This window comes from Hydra viridissima, unplaced genomic scaffold (genome assembly GCF_058129835.1).
Source record: "Hydra viridissima isolate aposymbiotic clone 2 unplaced genomic scaffold, HvirCarnegie_v1 scaffold_10, whole genome shotgun sequence".
In the NCBI taxonomy this organism is placed as follows: Eukaryota; Metazoa; Cnidaria; class Hydrozoa; order Anthoathecata; family Hydridae; genus Hydra; species Hydra viridissima.
In genome coordinates this window covers 4,351,282-4,371,145 of record NW_028324309.1, presented here as the reverse complement: position 1 = coordinate 4,371,145, position 19,864 = coordinate 4,351,282, and the positions used below count along the sequence as shown (strand labels likewise).

The window sequence follows — 19,864 nt, the reverse complement described above, 5'->3', positions numbered from 1 at the left end:
TGAGAACTTCCTAGGTAACCACAACTTAAGTGCATGATAACAAATTCCAGCTAACATATAGTTAACAGTCCACTTGATGCATAATACAAATTTGGCTGTTGCACTTTAAAATTCATTTCCTGCATCAAGATATTTTTGCAAAAAATCAGGACTCAACTGATGAATGTTGTTTGTGATGGTCCAGACCAAGTGTACAACCAAATTTCTTTTTCATAGGACTTTCAAAGGATAATATTTATATTACACTTAAATGAGTTATTATGTTTATAAAGAATATTACAGCTAAACATTTAATAATACTCTTATATTGTGTATATACTGCTAAGAGTGCAATAGATTTTCACAAACTATTTCACTTTTAGCAGTAATTCTACTGCACTCTTAGCAGTAAATATGGGAATTCAGCAATATTTCTAGAAACTGATGTGCTACAGTTAAACCAGTTATAGCTTTGTAATTTGCAAAAGAATAATGTGTGTGTAATGTGTATAACCAATACTCATCCTGAATTTATTTTTGGTTGTAACAATTCCAATAAGAGAATCTTTACATTTCAAACATCTAATCTTATTTTATGCTTTATTTTAAGGTATCTTTATGTCAAGATACTATAGTATTTCAATATAGAATTATTGAAATTGCTTAAAACTTGAAACTGATAATAATTATAAACATACTAACAAGTAAAAATTTAAGAACTTTACCTCTGAAACTTCTTCAATAGTAGCAGAAAATGATTCATCAAAAAGTGTTTGGATTTCCTCTCTGTATGATGAAATGTCCAATTCACAATAAGCTTCTAACAAAAGCTTTTTTTCAGCATTTTTCTAAATACCAAAACAAACAAAGAAATTACAAGAACACTTATGCTAAACTTTTATAAGTATGATAACCAAAAAAGCACCTTTATATCAAACAAGGTTTGTTTAATGATGGAAATGATAGTCATATAAACTTCAGTTAAGTAAAAAATATGATCTTCACATGTCATAATTCTAACGGGTAAATATTGAAAAACAACACTGCTGAGTTCAAATAACCTTTAAACTTAACTAGAACACTCTGAACATGTTTACTAACCTTTTTTAAAACTTACTAGGCAAAATTTTTATAACAAAAATTCTAGCAAAAGATTTTGTTTGTTTAAAAGAAAATCATTGTAGGTTAGTGCTTATTTTAGCATAGAGCATCGTAGCATAGAACATTGCAGAGTATTGTGTTAATGATAATCATCTCAGTCAAGTAATTCATCATTTGTAATAACTATTATACAAGTAAAAAAATATCACTAATTGGAGTAGTAAAAAAAAAAATAAATAAGTAGGAGAGACTAAGGATGGTTAATACAAAAGGAGGCTGAATGTGCAAAGAAACAAGTCTGTCCTTAATGAAAATATGTGTATACTTTTATGAGACTATATAATATATTAACAAATAGAGCAAAATTTTGTTAAATACAGCAAAACATTTAATTTTGTTACATAACTTAAATAAAAGTTAAAAAGAGTTTTCATTTTAAAAAGACAGTTACTTACAATTTTATGTCTAAGAATATCAAGTCCAAGATCTTTAAAATTGTTTTCTTTTGTTATTTCTAAATCCAGCATCATTTCTATAACCTAAAAAATTTGCAAATGTTATAGTCATTAGAGTTTACTTAAAAGAAGAAAAAACTGTAAAACTTTATTTAACAAAACTTAAAATGAAAGATGACAACATATAAAATATTTGTAGATATAAATAGGTTTACTTTCAGTTGTGAAAACAAATTTTTTAGTACACGCCAATCACATCGCCTTTCAGTAAACTTAGATTGCATAACATTTATAATAATTGGAGTCAACTTCTGAATTTCATCATTAAGCTTTGTTAGAAACTTTAAGTCATCCTTTGGATCAATCAGTTTGTAAAACTTATTTATACAAACAAAAATTTCAGAAAAAAAGCCACAACTCTCATCATCAACATCTAGTTTTTCTGAGGACACCAACAGCATATTGAGTAGGGCATAAACTAAGTGACATCTAAAGACAAAAGTAAGCAACAAAATTTTGTAAAAAAACTCACACAACTTGGCAAATTGTAAAAAATTCTCACCTATTACATTCTTTTTGTTCAACATTTACCTGCAACTCAACTAAAAACTTTTGACAATGATTAACCTTAAAAAAGATATTGCTTATGAATTATGCTTATGTTTTTAGAAGAAAAAAAACAAATAGTTCTTAACAAACCAAAAAAAAATTAACTCAGATCAGAAAATTAAATCGGAAAGAGAGGTTAAGTTTTTTCTTTTTTCTTTTAAAGATAAGTATAATAAATGCATTAAAAGCATATTACTGAATCAAGAAAATAAAGAAATGCACAAATTCTATTTAGAGATAGTAATTGATTTTACTAATATTTACAACAATGGTAAACTGTTACTAATTTAAAATTTGTTTTTGGAACTTTTCCTTTCTGAGTGAGAATTATTATCTATTTTATCTACTAAAAGAAGTTTATCTTACAACATAATTCAAACTATGTTGAGATTTCATATGATTTGCTACCATATTAACCAAGAGACGCTTATTAAAACACTCAATCTTTAAGGCTTCAGGAAAATTCTTGAGCTCCATAAGATAAGCAATACCTTTCTGAAGTAAAACATCTATTTGTAAGCTGTCCTTAATTTTAGTGAGATTGTTAAAGGTTTCCCTAAAAAGAAGGAAAATAAATTGATAAAAACATCCTTTTAAATATGAATCTCAGTAGATAATTATAGTTTTAAGGTTTCATATAGTAATACAGAGTTACTAGCAGCATTATCATAATTATAAAAATAAAATATAAAGCAAAGTTTATAGTCAAGGTTTTCAAAACCAGGATATTTTCTTCACAAAACTATGGCAAACTTATGTACATAATTGTGAAAAAGTAAACCATTTAGTTTTATAAATCATAGTTATTAAAAATGCTTGCCAAATAAAACAAATTTAATGAGCAAAAAAACAAGGAAAGACATTTTTCTTTATATTTACCTTGCAAGCTTGTGACATTAGAAAAAATAACTATAAACTTACTGATAAATTGTAGAGTAACTAGTTTTAAAAAAATCTGGTAAGCCACAATTTTTCATATTAAAGTCCTTTTGCTTGCTTTTTTTTTCATCAGAAATGATGTGAAGTATGACTAACACATAACACCAAACGTGAATGTTGCTATCTGAAGAGCTTTTATACTTTTCAAACCACATTTTCAGCAATGAAATTAAAGCAGCTTGAATGAATCTAAAAAAAATTTAAGACAAAGTCAATCCACAAAAGAATAATTTCATTTCTTTTATTAATAATCACTTTTTCGATGACATAACACTTGATAAGGTTATTTAAAAAAATGAGTTATTTTGGGTGAACCTAAAAGTTTTAAATAACTTGTGTTGCCTTATTAGATTAGCTCACATAAGCATTTTAATTATCCATAACTAATCATTCAAATAGGAATTTATTTTTCACATTAATTCCTATTCAAACAGCACAAAATTTTGCTTATAAAATTTATCCTAAAAATTGAAAATTAAGAAACTAATTGGGTTGAAAAGCTTTAGCTATTACTATAGAGTAATAACTATGTAATAACTAAAAGCAAAAACAAAGCCTGTACAGATATTTAAAAATCTTTTTCTACTCTATTAGACAGGAAAGAGATGACACTTCCCGACACTAATATAGTTACCCCCCTTACCCCCTTCTTGAAAAAGTATCCTCAGTTTATCAAGAGAAAAAATATTTTCAAAAATTTCACTTGAAAATCATTAACTGTTTTAAACAACAACATTTAAAAAAAATATCAAATTTTTAAAATGGATTTAGATTTTTTGGAAATAACACTTTCAAATTTTGAATAAAGTAACAGCTATGCAAAATTATTTTATGCAAAAAATTTATATTTCATGAAAACTTATATAAGACTATTCAAAAGTAAATCATATGATCCAAACTTTAAAAAGAAACTAGACTGAATTTGACTGAAACTAGACAGGCATATATAACCAGAACCAAAAAAAAATTTTTTTTTAATAATGATTAGAAAGAAGTCATTTGGGCAGTACAATAAGCAAGAATCAACAGTTCAAAATTGAAAATTTTCATCCTTCCTCTGCATAACTCCTTATGAAGTGGAAAGACAGAAACTCCTTATGAATTTACATTTGAGCACACCATTGACAGTGGGAGTTATATGATATTTACATAGCTAAATATAGGTATATAGGTATATACATATATTTATACACCTAACTCTAATGAAAGATAGAAAAATATTATCTACCATATAGTACTAGCAAATATTCAAAAACTTTCTCAGCACAAAGTTAAATGTTACAAAATACAATATAAAATATTTCAATCAAAATTAAATTAATTTTTTTTATTTTTAAAAACAATTTTTAAATAGTTAAAATAATTTACCCACTTTAATATTTGGAATAATGTTAATACATTGAATATTTTTCCTTGCTTTTAGGGAATGTTAAGCTTTTTTTAAAAAAAAAACTTAAGAAATGAGAAACAAGAATATAAGGATTCTAAAAGCAAAAAATATCTTGAAATGGATTTATATTTTGACTAAAACAGATAGTTTTGATTTAACTTAGTTAAAAACTGATTCTTGAGACCAGTTTATGTATCAAGTTAAAATAACTCTAATGAGTCTCTTGATAAATTAACTAACCTCAAATATTCTTTTGGAAATAACTGCCTAATCCATTCTGATATATTATTGTAGCACAAATCAGAGTTTTCTATTGATAACAATTCAAAAGCTGAAGAAATAAAACTTATTGGTGCTTCTTGAACTAAGTCTTGGTTATCAAAAAAGATGAGTGACAGAGATAAACAACATCTAAGACGGTCATGTAACTTTGAATCTTTGTACACTTTAAGTTGCTTTTCTAGAACTGCAAACAATTCCTAAACATAATAACTTAAATGCTTTCAACTTTATAATAACAATTTTATAAAAATTTATTAACTTAGAAAATAAAAATAAAATCAGACTACATAAAAAGTATTAACATAAGATTACTATTTGTGTAATTTTCCATATATAAATTTTCATCTATACGGAAAAAAAAAGAGTATAGCATTTAAACCAGTGTGTAAGTAGACTCTTTTTAACTGAAAAATTTATTGTCTTATAAAAAATTTATAAAGGTGGATTTTTGACAGATTAATATTTTTCCCTACATAGATTCTCCCATTCATTCATTTCAGTCTCAACTTGCACAACTTGCACAACTGGTATAAATTGGAATACTTCTATTTGAAACAAACCAAACATTTTTTAAGAATCTTTTGATTAAATATATTTTTCAAGATTTGAAAAATTATTTTTCAGATTAAAGTTTGAATGCTTTTATCATTTTATCATTTTTAAAAAAATCAATAACTAAGTATTTTGGCTACCATTTTAACATATAATTAATTCAATATCTTTTTTTTAATTAAAGGATTTTATTTGTTAAGGACTTTGTTCTAAAGTTTGATGACTTTTTTTACGTTTAAGTTTTGAGGCAAAAATATTTACAAAAAGAAAATTTACAAATCCTTTTATGTCTAGTGAAGACAAATTCAGTTTTGGAAAAGCTCTAATAATAATTTAATATAAATACCAATTTAAATGACAAACTGTTCGAAATTATCTTGTTTTATATTAAGTTATCTTTTTTTACATTAATTTATCATTCACTCAAAATAACATTTGTTATTTTATAAATACCAAATTTTACTGTTTTTAAAAAAATTTGCAATAAGATTAATATATTCCCTTTAAAAAGTCAATATTTCATTTTTGTTTTTGCAATGTTTTGTTTTATAAAGCATTTTCCTAAATTTTTTTTAAAATTTAAAAGATAAAGAAAGATACTCCTGTCTATAACTTAAAACTTCTATCATTTTATACATACCATGATGGGTTGCTTATATGTCATCTTCCTCCATAGATATTGTGTGTTATCATTCATAGAGTAAGCACCATAAAACCCAGAATATAAACCTCTAATAAACATTGATCTATTAAGATTGTAGCCAAGATTTAAATAGTTTAGCTCATATAGACTGAGATAATTCTTAAAAACTGTTGAATATATTTCGTCTGCTGACTGCTTGCCATGGTTTGAAAAAAAATTTTTTATAAGACTAACTTTTTTTAAAAACCATGACTGCTCTTCAACGTCTGGCGGAAACAAAAAGACATCATCCACTTGATAAAACATTATATCTAAATACAAAAATACAATAAATTAGTGTGTGCAAAAAGAAATGCTACAACTTAGTACAAACAGTTTGAAAAAATTCTTAAAATATTTGGACATAAGAAAAACACGTTGTACACATACAATATTATGCAATCAAACTAAAGACACAACTTTGGTCATTAATTTAATATGATAATAAAATGTGAGCAGGTAAAATATTAGTATATAAAAATAACTTTCTAATCAAATCGTGATAGCTATGTTAAGTATCATATGTTGTGTGGTATACTATTCACCAACATGTGAACATACTACCATCATTAAAAAATTCATCACATTTTTGGATGTTCTTAGCACAGAAACCATCTTGAAAATCATTTTTGTAATTTCTCTTCAGAGTTGTATTGTATGTTCCCTCTCGGTATTTAGCTAAATTTGTTTTTGCAGATGTTTTTCAATCTTAGTCATTAGTGATAATCTAAAGAAAAGCTTTTAGCCTGCTCTTTAGGATTTTTTAAGAATATCATTTGCACTATGAGCAATGAAAGGTGAACAAATTCATCCAAATAGGCAGACAAAGATATTTTTTGTTTAATTTAAAAAAATGATAACATTTTGAAAAAGATGATTCGAAAAAAATCTTGAAGATAATATGAACTTTATAACAAATAGAAGAATTGTTTTTGTACAGCATCTGCTGTAAAAAGATTAGTAGAAAAATATTTTCTTAAGTTTATCAATTTTAATTGTACAATATTTTAAAATTTTTATTTAAACAATGCTACTATAAATGAAACATTTTTTCCTAACCGCATTAACTCCATTCAAAAGGATTTTGAGAAAGTCAAGAAAAAGTTTTAAATTATTTATCTATATTAAAATCTTTGCAAAAGTTTGATTTATTGAGTTGGCATATAAAAAATAATCAAAAGCATTGAAACAATCAAATTTCAGTATTTCAGAGCATATTGATTTTAATAACTCAATTTTGTACTTAACTCATTTTGGCATAAAAGTATGGATTTATTACATTTTGGAACAAAAAATAAGTAAAATTATTTTTTTAAAAAGCTTATTTTTCTTCATCTTCACTTTCAATTTCACCAAATGAGGACATCTCAATAATTTTGTAAAAACTCAATGCTTTGTGATTCTTATTAATTCCCATATTTATAATCAATTTTTTGATCACACAGCTTAACATTTTTAACATGACAAAGTCATGTTAAAAATGTCAAATGTTGTCATGTTTTTTCTTATTTTTCTTCCATTTTTGGAATTTCTACTCCATTTTTGTACTTTTCCAGGTTCTGAAACTGTCACGTATTTAAGTTCTGATTCAAATGAATCACTCATTATAGTAAAACCAATTTGTTCACAGATTTATAATAAAAAATATAAAAAATTAATAAAATACTTTTAATGGAGTTATTGCTCTTTGGCACAAATAATAATTTGGATTCAACACAATTAAAATAAAATAAAAAATTAATTATGTGCATTTTTCTATTGGATTTAAGTGTTTTTCAACTAAAATACAATTCCAATAAAATTCTAGCCTCAAAGTTCATAAAAACCAATGTTGATCTCAGCCTTCAAAATTTTGTGATTTACCGCTGTTTGGAAAAAAACACTTCAAATATAGTTTGTAATCTAACAAAATACACAGCTACATAAGTATAATGGTAAAAGACTTGCTTGAACATCGGTTTCAATTTTTTGTGTTTTCCTGTCTTGTACTGATGACTGTCCCATTAACTCATGGCATGAATTAAGACATCACATAAGTCTACTCTAAATCTTTTTCTAGCATGATGTATTCAATATTTTAAAAATTGCCTATGTTGACTTTCTGTTTCTTAAAAGCTGAAGATTTATGAATATTCATTGACAAATGTTACCTGTAGAACTGGTGTTTAATCCACTGACAACAAATTGTACATTGATTGTGTTGTTATTTGCTTTTAAAATGTTTGATCGGTTTGCATCCATTCTATATGCAATATGTAAGCGGCATTCAAAAAACTGTATTCAAGCAGAAAAAGGAGATACCAAATGGTAGTGCACCATTCATTATATATAGTGTTGCACCATTCATTATGCATAGTGTTGCTTCACAGATTAGACAATTCTGCATTAACAAATTTTTACTGAGGTAGGTGAGGTATTTTCAATCTCTCATACTAAGTACAAAATCAAAGTCAAGCATAAAAAGGTTTAACTTTCAATGGTATTAATTCATTTTTACATCATTTTTGTAGTAAGATTTATCTCCATACTCTCTTTGTTGAACTGAAAAATAATTGGCCTACAGAATTATATTCTCTGAGGTATATGATTATACCACATAATGTGCTTACAATCATTACACATAAACATCAAAATTGGAGTTTAAGTTGATGAAAATACATCTGAACTATTTAGACATCCTTTTGGCAGTACTTAACTATATTAAAAATTGAATTCCCAGTTGAATCATCCTTACCTTGGCTACTTAGAAGAACCAGGTCTGCAACATCCAGGTTGTTGAAATCCAAATACTCATCAATCATTATAACTGTTCATTTTATTGTACTTTTCAAAAAAAGCCTCTAATATTACATCCTTGATGAACTAATTAGGAGAGATGTAACAGTTTTTCATAACCCCAATAACGCTTAAAATGGATATCTGGAAAGTGATTTATGATGAGTTATTACATCCAGATCTACCCAATCTGGATTCAAGAAAAACACAAAAAGACTCTTCAACTGACATCATTCCTTGTTTATCAGTAAATTGAGCAAACATTTTTGTAGATTATTGAAAATGTGAAAGGAAGCTTTTTGAATATTTTTTTTTAGATAAACAAAGTTGAGATTTCCAACACTTTTAAAATTTTTTCTTACTAGTAAATCACAAAACTACTTTTTTTTTTAAAGCCTGTTGCATTACCTGTCTTAAAATGTTTTATTACTTAGGTGTTTTTGATAATATTGGTCAAAAATTGATTTGAAGTGAAGTGTGTTGTTGCAGTAAAAAGCACACTTTTTCTGTTCAATATTAAACTTGACATACAATATTTCACAAACTAAACATGTTGTAGACTAGAAATTTTGGATTTCTTTTAGTTGAAGTGTTTGCTATTGATAATAAGTTATAAAAAAAAGGATTAGCTAAATTCGGCTTTCTAATTTTTATTTTCATCTGATCATCCATAGTGATTTGGAATTTCAATTTTGTACTTTACCAATATTTTTTTGACACTTATTAACATTTTTTATAATAGCAATAAAATGCAGATTTTGTAAGATATGATTGTGAAGTAGATTTTGATGTGTTTATATAGAGACATTGATCCCAAATATGAGAAAAAATTTTGCAAAAACACACAAAATATCCTGAATTCACAGCTTAAAACCTTGAAATTATATGTTAGTAGTAGGAGTATCATCTTGCACATGGTAAAGCATTATTTAGATATAAAAGATGCCAAAAAAAGCTGGGTCATGAATTCATCCTATGGTAGATCCATGGCTGAGACTTAATGTTTTTAAGACTGTTGAAAACAATAGCAACAAGCCCAAGATTTTATTTTTCTTAGTTTAAAGTCTTTTAAAGTAAAAGTTTTTTTTTTATATTTACTTAGTAAATTTAACTTATTTATCTTTTAAATATCTTAATTTATTTTTATAATTTCATTTATTAACTCCATATAAAACATAAAACATTTAAATTTGATTACTCATCAAAACCACTAATGTAACTTACCTGTTTCAAGAACATCTAAGAAATCTTTGCTTATCACTAATAAACGGTTGGTAGTTGGAGTAGAAGGATAAGTATAGTGAAGATATTCCCATATTTCGTCTTTTTCACGAAAAGTTAAGTATTTATACTCAACAGGCTTCCTGAAATGTTCTTTTGAACAAATTAAGTGGCCTATGTAAATATGCCCATTTGGAAAATTTCTAGAGGAAAAAATTAAGTTATAATAGCATATATTATCTTTTTTGTTATAAGTTATATCTTTTATCTTTAGTTATTTTACAACCTATTTCAGAACTACTTTCTATTACAAAACCTTTTAAAAAAGCTAATAAAAATCTTACATTCATAATATCTGAACATGGCTTACACTTAATTAAAAACTTTTCGTTCCAAAACTTAAAGTAACAAAATATATTTTTAAATGTTTAAATTTTTTTTAACAAGATTTCTTGAAAATGAATCTGTTATTAGTGTGACCAATTGCTTATGTAAATTTCAATCAACTAAAGTATGTAATCTATAAATCAATTACTTTCATATCAAGTGAAGTTTTTTTCAGTTAGAGTACAGCTTTTTCACCTTTTGTGTTTGTTTTTTCAGTTTTAATTGTCAAACTATAGCCTTTTAATCCATGTTAACCTAATTTGTTAATTATAGTTTAGTAAAAATTTTTCTGTCCTTTATTATACAACAAAAAAATAGGCATTTAATGATTTATTTATTCTATGTATTCTGACAATATTTGTTTTATCAGCTTATTTCTTTAAGCCACTTTTCTCACAATTTTAAATCCAGTTCTTTTATTTTCTTTAGTAAGTAATAGCCACCCAGCGGGCATACGACGTTGAAACAACGTTGAAATAACGTTGGTCCACGTTGATCAACGTTATTTCAACGTTGTTTCAACGTCATGTGCCCACTGGGCACTTGCATGGCTATCAATTGTAAGTTCACTTTGCTGCGGAAAAACTATACAAGTTTGAACACTTATAAGATGAAATAAAATAAATGAATTGAAACTTTTTATTCTTTTATTAGAGACAAAATAAAAAAAATTGTAAAACTTTAAAATTTCATTTTCTGTGCACACACAAAAAAAGATGAAACTCAGAAAAACATTTATAATTTTAATACAACTTTGAATAAGTTTTTAAGTCAATAATAAAAGTTTCCCTATCGCTTTTACCACCAAAATGTATATAAAAGGACAACTTATTATATATATATCTTGGGTACCTTTTGGATAAAATGAAAACTAGTGATAGATTTTCATTGATTTTATTGTTTTGATACTAGAGTATACTTAGTAATAAAATTTGTAATGTAATTTTAATTGATTTGTAATAAAATTTGTAATGCCATTTATATTATAATTTGCAATCTAATCTCTGATATGATTTGTAATGCAATTTTAAATGCAATTTATAATTTAATTTGTAATGTAATTTGTAACATATATTGTAATTTTATTTGTATTGTATATTGTAATGTAAGTTATAATTTGTAATGAAATTTATGATGAAACCTATAATGAAATTTACAATGAAATCTATAATGAAAATTATGTAATTTGTAATGTAATTTTTAATGTAAATTGTAATGTAATTTATAACTCATGAAATTTATTATAAAATTTTTAATATAATTTGTAATGAAACTTTGTAATGTAACTTGCATAATTGGTAATGTTATTTGTAATGTAATTTGTAATAAAATTTATGTAATATAAAATTTAATTTGTAATGTAAATTGTAATATTCATACTTGTATAAATTCATGCGAACAAGAGGTTTTTGCCATCTACCAAGAACATCAGCTCCAAATACTATACAAAGCTGGTCAACAAGGCTTGGTACCATGAGGTAAAAACATATTTGTATTTTGTTATGATTTGATTCTGCAAGCTCAACCAACTGATTGTCAAACCTAAAAAAATAACTAATAAATTTGTAATTTGACATCTTAAACTTTAAATCAATAACTTAAAGTAATCAAAATATATTAGTAAATGTAAACAGACATTAAATTATCTTTTTAAAAAACATATTTATTAATTTAAAAAAGAAAGGCAATTTAAGTGTCATCAAATAATTGTATCATTTAAATAATTTAAATTAAGTGATCATAGTAAAACAATAAACAATTACATTTTTTGAATAATTTAACTAAGTTGATCTTATCTTTTTTTTTTTTTTAGATGCTCATTTATTTCTCTGAATATAAAAAGAATACTCCTTTTTGACAACATTTCCCTGACTACTTACACTAAATATTACATAAATAGTAAATTTCATTCACAAATGAATGGTAAATTTCTTTCTATCCATTTATCATCAAGCACTTTCAAAAAGTTCTTAACTTTTGGAAGTTTACACTACAGTTTATATTTTCAATAGATTTTTTCTTCCTTTTGCATTAGTTATAAATTATTTATGTCAGTTTAATGAATAATTACTCAAAACCAAAGAAGCAAATAGCTATTTCAATATCTTTCGAAAAAAGTTCATCCCCAAATCAAAATATTAAATTGCGTGTTGTAACTTAACCATGTACATTTTTTAATAATTATGACATCTAGTCACTATTACTAAAGCATAGCATATGCTTTGTATTGTCTATATTTATGATTAATATACATCAGTATACCACTGTCTATTCTAGACTGCAAATTGTCTTTTTCTCTATAGACAGAATACAGTTCCTGCATCACTTTTATTGCATGCACTGGTTGCTTTTTAGTATCTTCAGTGCTGGTGGTTCTTGTTTCTAGTTATTCTCCAATATTTGTAAGGTTTCAGTATTTGTGACAAGTTACTGTAGTCTACCTTGTTGTAAAATTAATCAGCAAACCAATACTTTGCCTAGTCATACAATATAAATTTGCAGATTTTCTGTAATGTTGGCCTTGTTTTATGTATGAGAACAAATGCAAGAATGGCAAAAATGGAATACAAGTGTAAAATGATGCAAGAATTTCGTGTCATCTCTCCAGCCTGACTTATCGAAAATCACTTCTGTTCCATTCACAAACTTTGCTTGCAATTCCTTATAACTGTTAATCAACTAAGGTACAAAAGCATACTCAATGTTTGGAGACTTGGTGCTTCCTCCAATTTTGTGACTATCAAGTATGTGATGCAGGCAAGAAATAAACAATGGTGTGTAAAACCCCTTCACTGAAAATATTCAATTACGTTTTACAATAACACCAATTTTTTTACCAGTCTTAAAACTGGTTGTGTCAGCCACTATTGTCTTCACAGCACTCCGTAAATTATATTCCTCCTCTCCTTCCATCTTTCAAGCACAGAGCAGCTAATTTCCCTTCAATTCTTTCGTTTTTCAATACTACAACCTGATATTCGTTTTCATTAATCCACTTTCCACTGGAGGCCACTTTCAGTATTTAAGTTTTTCATCATCTCTTTCTTCAGTTTAGAAGCTTCCTTAAATACTGACTTATAAACTCTGGCTTGACTGGGTGTTTGAATGTTAACACCATTGAGTTCCAATTGCTTGCAAATTTTGGCAGCTTTTCTTGTTGATACTCTTATTGATGTTTGAATGTTAACAACATTGAGTTCCAAATGCTTGCAAATTTTGGCAGCTTTTCTTGTTGATACTCTTGTTGATGTCAGTAAGTTCACAGCAACTTTACTCTTATGTTTCCTAATTGGTGGGCAAGTATATTTTGACATTTTCCATCATTGTCATCATAATTGTTTTCATATTCACTTTCTATAACTTCTTACTTATCTGACTCCTTATCACTATCATTAGACGAGAGATCATATGTAACTGATGTAAATGGCTTGTCAGGTAATTTTCTTCTCTTTGAAAGATAAATTTTTTCCTTTCTTGCTTCTTTACAGAAGGCATAACCAACTTTTCCTCAATTTTCTACTTGTAGATAATAGAGTTGTTTATCTTAAGTTGACAACCATACTCGGTTAGCTTTTGTGATATCAAACAGTTCATCTAATGCGCAATATTTTGCTCATTTAGCACATTCATTGTAAGTTTTTAACACACATGAAAGTTTTCCCTGTATTACTTGATTGGATACATGAGGAAAAGTTATTTTATTCTTCCATAAACTTTGAACTTTTTTGGAAATGTTTGCTATTCTTTCCTTTTGTCCTTTGATTTCAGCTTCAAGAAACTGGTATTGCCCAACTACTTAAATTTTGAGTGGAATTCTGCATTTTTCTTTGAGTGAAAATTCTTATGAAGACACAGCATCTCTTCTTTTATGCGACTGCTGAAATTTCATCAGATTTTTGCTGAAATTTCATCAAATGTTCTTGTTCTTTTCTACAATGCTAAAATTTTTCTTGTGCATTATTTGCATATAAATTTGTATTAGTTCTCAAGATGAAAATCAAAAGGAAATAAATATATACTGATCACTTTCAATGTTATATGTAATCTATGTTAATTGTACAATGGATATATTTTTACCTACTTCAGTATTGCAGGTGCCTAAGTCCAGTAACAGTATTTAATAACCACCAAATAATACCCCCTTAATTTATTTCTCACTCCGCTGTAAAAGGTTATCTCTGTCTCTATATCACTTTCTTAACCTTACCAATTATTAATTTGACAATAATAACACAACTAATGCAGAAATAGCTTATTTAGTATTGGTCAGTAGTTCTAGAAAAATCTACACATTTCTAGAGTGTTCTTTCTTTTTATTCTTTTTATTATGAAAACAAGGCCAACTCCATTGAACTTTCTAAATTTGTATGGGAGTGTAAAAGTAAAGATTTAGAACCTATCCTTATAATGGAACATTCTCGATCAGGCAGAACCATTTAAACTAGGTGGCAAATACATGTGTGAGGAGGGAGTTCTCAAAGTAATGAAATAGCCTCCTCAAGTCCAGATTTGAACATTATTGAGCATGTTTAGGATTATTTGGATTAAAAAAGGCCAAATATAACCCCAGAAACATTGAAGAATATTTCTAAACATTAAAAGGGAGTGCGCCAGTTTTCCACCAAAATTTCATTACAAATTTATACAAATCAAATCACAGGAGAATCGCTTTTGCGATTAATGCAAAAGGCAGACATACGAAGTATTAATCTTTTTTTCTTCTATCATATTTTATTTAATTATTTTGAGATATTTTTGTTTGAGATATTTTACAAACTATAAACTTGATTTTTTTAATTTAATAATTCCTTCATATTTTTAAGAAAAAATTATGTATGTATGTATGTGTGTATGTATGTATGTATGTATGTATGTATGTATGTATGTATGTATGTATGTATGTATGTATGTATGTATGTATGTATGTATGTATGTATGTATGTATGTATGTATGTATGTATGTATGTATGTATGTATGTATGTATGTATGTATTTATGAAGATATATGCTCAAGTTTTAAAAATATGTAAAATGAAAAAGGTGACAAGTAAATATTAGAAATTATTGACAAAGTTAATGCATTTAAAAAATATTCAAATTTTATTTGAAATAATGTAATCAATTTATTAAAAGTAAAAAATTAGTAAAAATAAAAAATAAATAAAAATCAGTTAAATATATATACCTCCTTTCTGGTTTTGATCCTTTGTATTGATGACGACTATGAAAAAAAAAAGAAAGCAGAGCATTATTATGTCAAAACTGGTTTTTATTTAGTAAAAAAAAAAATAACTTACTGCCCAGGCTGTCTGTTGAAGTTTTGGTCTTGAGATGCATCACTCTTCATTAAAGCAGCTTTATAAGAATTGTCTATATTTTTCTCTGAATGATTTTTGGACTGACTAAGAGCATTAGGATTTACTGTTGCAGCATCTTTTTTCCTATCTGATAAACCATTCTATGAAGTAATGCAATATAATGTAAAAATATAAAACAAAAATATAAAATTATATAAAAACTCTTAAAGCATTTTTTTTTTTTTTTGTAGGGAATTTAAAACACAATATTAAAAAGGATAAATATAAAAATTTTAGAAAAAAACATCAATAGATGTTTAATCATAGATAAAATAAATCTATTGATGTTTTAGAAAAAAATCAATAAATCATAAAATCATAGATAAAAAAAATCAATAGATTTATTTTATCTATGATTTAGTAATAATATACTATCAATATACTAATTTTAATTCCTTTGATTTTGAAAGAAGTTCAAACTTTATGGAAGAATAAATTAAATTTTCCTCATGTATCTAATCAAGTAATACAAGGAAAACTTTCATGTGTGTTAAAAACTTACAATGAATGTGTTAAATGAGGAAAATATTGCGCATTAGACAGACTGTTTGATATCACAAAAGCTAATATTTAAGTTACTATTTTAATGTTAACTAAACTAGCCCCTAAAATGAATTAATGGGGGGACATATTTCAGTGTTTTTTGCCTTTTCGCTCACCAACTAAAATTTAAATTTTATCTGATTTTAATTCCTTTGATACCTTGTTTAAACAGAATAAATGTTTCTTAAAAAACTAAAGCATGAACATTTTTCAACTAATGCTTTTAATTTTAATCTTTAAAACCTCCCAAACAAATAGCATTTTAAATCATTTTTAAAAGAACATGAATTGAAGTCTACAGAAACAAAATCTTTGTAACTTATTTTTGTGATAAATGTAAAGTCAAAACTTTACTCATTTTAGGGGGACCATTACAAAAAACTAGATTTACTATGCTTACATTGTTTATTTCTAAATTTATTTAGTATTTTCCTTCAAAGTAAATACTAGTAGAGATAAAAAAAAAAAGCAAAAAAAAAATAAATACTTTTAATAAAATAATTTAAATAAAAAGAATTTGAAATTTTTACTTGAGAGTGTTCACAGATGTCTTTTGATTTTGCTAACAATGTTTGTTTGTTGGATGAGTTGCTTTGTTTTGTTTCCTCAGTATTTCCATAAGATAATGTCATTTGAGCTGAACTAACTAATGGGTTATTACTCCCAAACACTCTACCATTATCTTCTGGAACTGGTTTTGAAGAACTACTATTCAATTTTGAATCATCAATCAAAGAAAGCTTCTTTTCCTAAAACAAAACAAAAAATACAACCAATTAGTATATGCATGCAGTTTAAATTAATGCATTTGAAACACATTTTTTTGTGTGTAGTAAAATCAAAATATTTATATAGGAAATTATAACTTTGCATTTAAAAGTCCAATTTTTAGAACTGTTCAATGAGCAAACAAATAACATTAATCAATTCTATATAAGTAATAAAACTATACCAAAAATAAAAAAATATAGTTATATTAGAAAGCATAATACCAAATAAAAAAGTATTCTTTATTAAATCAAGTGACCAGATAGCAAATATGAAAGTAATTGGTTAGATCACAAGGTTTAATCACAAGAAAAAAAAACTTTTATTGAAAGACTTTTTTTAATAGGTTTTTTTTCTCATGTTGAGAAGATGTAACTAAGTCCTTTTCATTTTTTGGTTTCAGAGATGTTGATACTCTATCACAATTCCTTTCTTAATCTTTTTTTTTTCAACTGCATTTAATTTTTAAGCACATTGTGTTACACAATTAGCTTTAGCTTATGTAATATTTGTTCAATAGTGATGTAAATTTGTACCTAACTTTTTTTTTAGAGGGAATAATTCAATAATTATGATTAAAACACTACAAAATCAAAGCTTTGAAAATTCAATTTCAAAATGATGTAACATTTTTTTCGATGTCCCATACAAAAAAAATTGCCTAAAAGATAAGATTCTGAAATTATTCCTATGGTTTTATATCTAATAAACTCTGTAATATGAAAAAAATATAAGAGTTTTTAAATTTTAAATACTAAAATTAAAATAAAATAAGAGTTAACAATCATAAATAGTTTAATAAAAATTTAGTTCTCTGGTTTAAAGTTTGTCCAGTTGTCTTCAATGCTTTGGTGTTCAATCTCTCTGATGATGGAGCCCAACACACATCTCTTGAAGCACAAATAGTATAACCTCAAGGGTTAACATAGATACAGGAAACTTGTTTCAAAATTTATGTTTTTAACATTAATTTCCTAGTCTGAATTCATAAATTTTTATAATATATCGAAAATACAAACACTCTTTAGCATATTTATAAAATAGGGATCCCTTAGAATTTTCATCAGTTTGGAAGTTTAAAAAAATGAATATTCTAATTGTTCAGAAAAAACTCTAGCACCAATTTTTCTGTTAATTAAAGGAATCAAATTCTAAAAGCTGCAAGTGCCTTCTAAAGTTTTTGCAGTTGTGTATCTTTGCTCCATTTCACTTTGGATCATCTTGTTTGACTTCTTAGATATGTAGTAATTAATAATTCCTACGATTTCATTTTTGAAAAAACTAAAGATTACATTTGTCACATATATATGGTTGTTTGTTGTTCTTTGAAGGCTTACAAATAAAGTAAGTCTTTTCACAGTCCTGCCAATGATGGTATTAGCAGAGTGATTTACTATCACTTGTTGCAAAGAAGGATTAATTGCCTTTCATATTAAAATCTTGTTCGTGGTGGCATTTATCAATGAAATGTGTGCAGTTTTTGATTTGGCAAACTCACCCATCTGAATAGTTATGCACAGCTTTTTATTCTTCAAGAAATACTGTTTTTAACATGCTCAATTGATAATTTCATCACATGAAATACTTATCTACATGATACAGTAAGCTATCAAAGATGAAACATGCACAATCATTAACTTCATCACATGATACACATCATGCAGTAAGTCATCAAAGATCTTGAACTACATTTGAGAATATTATTTATTTTGTAATCACCTACTATTGGGTGCAATCTTGATTGTATTTTGTTTTAGTGAAAAAATTGCATTCCCTTGTGTATAACAAACTTTTAATTCAGAGTATGAATGAAGCTACTTGTGATCTCAGATTGGTCTGTTTTTTTCCATTGTTTGTAATCTATACAAGAATCGTTATCTTTATCAATATCTTCACGAGAATACAACTCATTTTCAAAATAACACCTTAATATAGCATACTCTGGACACAAAGAGTAATTATGGCTAATACAACTCATGTTAGCTCTACTGCAAACAAGCTTATGAAAAAGTACTTCATAATCATTTAACAGTTAAACTGCACTAATGATTAACTTAACCTGTTCTATGTGAGCAAAAGTTAGAAAAAGTCTTTATATCTGGACTACTCCTTTTAAACTTAGAATACAATTCTTTTAGATTTGAGAGAATCGAATGCTTTTGCATATGAGTTTATATACTAGAACTGTAGATGAGGTGCAGGAATATTAAAAATCCTTAAAGAAAAAAAACATAAACGTTTTTTTTGTTATCATTTACTTTGTGAAAGTAAAGAATATCATCATATGAGCAATGTTTTTTTTGTGTTTTAGGAACCAAACGCAAACAGTGATTGAAACAGTAAATACCAGTTATACAAAGCATCCAAAATCATAACCAATAGGGTTAATGGCTGATGAACAATTGAGGAGCAAAAAACCAAAATATTGTTAAGTACCTGTTTGGGTATTATTTTTTAAATACAAATCAGCTATCACAACAAAAAAGGAATGATTTTTGAAAACACATGAGTAGACTTAACAACCACTTAAATTAGTTTTTGATTTACCTTTGTTTTTCTTGTATAAAAAGCATCCCACAAAGATCTACGGCACTAAAACAGTTACTACTTTTGAATCTAAAAAATGCCTAGGTATTAAAAAAAGCAATTTTATTCAACTCTCTGTTTTATGAGGTTTATTGGAGCTCTAGTCCACATTATGTGGTTATGTCAGTTAATTTCTAAAGAGCCAACAATTTTAAGCTGTTTTTACTTTTTTTAAATTCTTAAATTATGGATTTCTTATCAGGTTTGGACACCAATAAAACTGATAGAGGCCAGTTAC

General features: G+C 26.3%; 1 protein-coding gene across 2 annotated transcripts in view; it reads right to left on the bottom strand.

Annotated features, from left to right (window-relative positions):
- LOC145192734 (E3 ubiquitin-protein ligase rnf213-alpha-like) overlaps positions 1–19,864 on the bottom strand; it is a 74,081-nt gene that overhangs the window by 46,283 nt on the left and 7,934 nt on the right. For both annotated transcript variants that reach the window (XM_090101150.1, XM_090101151.1), the window contains exons 5-17: positions 16,803–17,021; positions 15,670–15,830; positions 15,558–15,593; positions 11,753–11,914; positions 9,989–10,188; positions 5,948–6,261; positions 4,714–4,952; positions 3,066–3,272; positions 2,511–2,700; positions 2,098–2,162; positions 1,751–2,024; positions 1,536–1,619; positions 705–827 (exon numbers count right to left, since the gene is read on the bottom strand). In XM_090101150.1, coding sequence (XP_089957276.1) covers positions 705–827; positions 1,536–1,619; positions 1,751–2,024; positions 2,098–2,162; positions 2,511–2,700; positions 3,066–3,272; positions 4,714–4,952; positions 5,948–6,261; positions 9,989–10,188; positions 11,753–11,914; positions 15,558–15,593; positions 15,670–15,830; positions 16,803–17,021 — 2,274 coding nt within the window. The remainder of the gene's footprint in view (positions 1–704; positions 828–1,535; positions 1,620–1,750; positions 2,025–2,097; positions 2,163–2,510; positions 2,701–3,065; positions 3,273–4,713; positions 4,953–5,947; positions 6,262–9,988; positions 10,189–11,752; positions 11,915–15,557; positions 15,594–15,669; positions 15,831–16,802; positions 17,022–19,864) is intronic.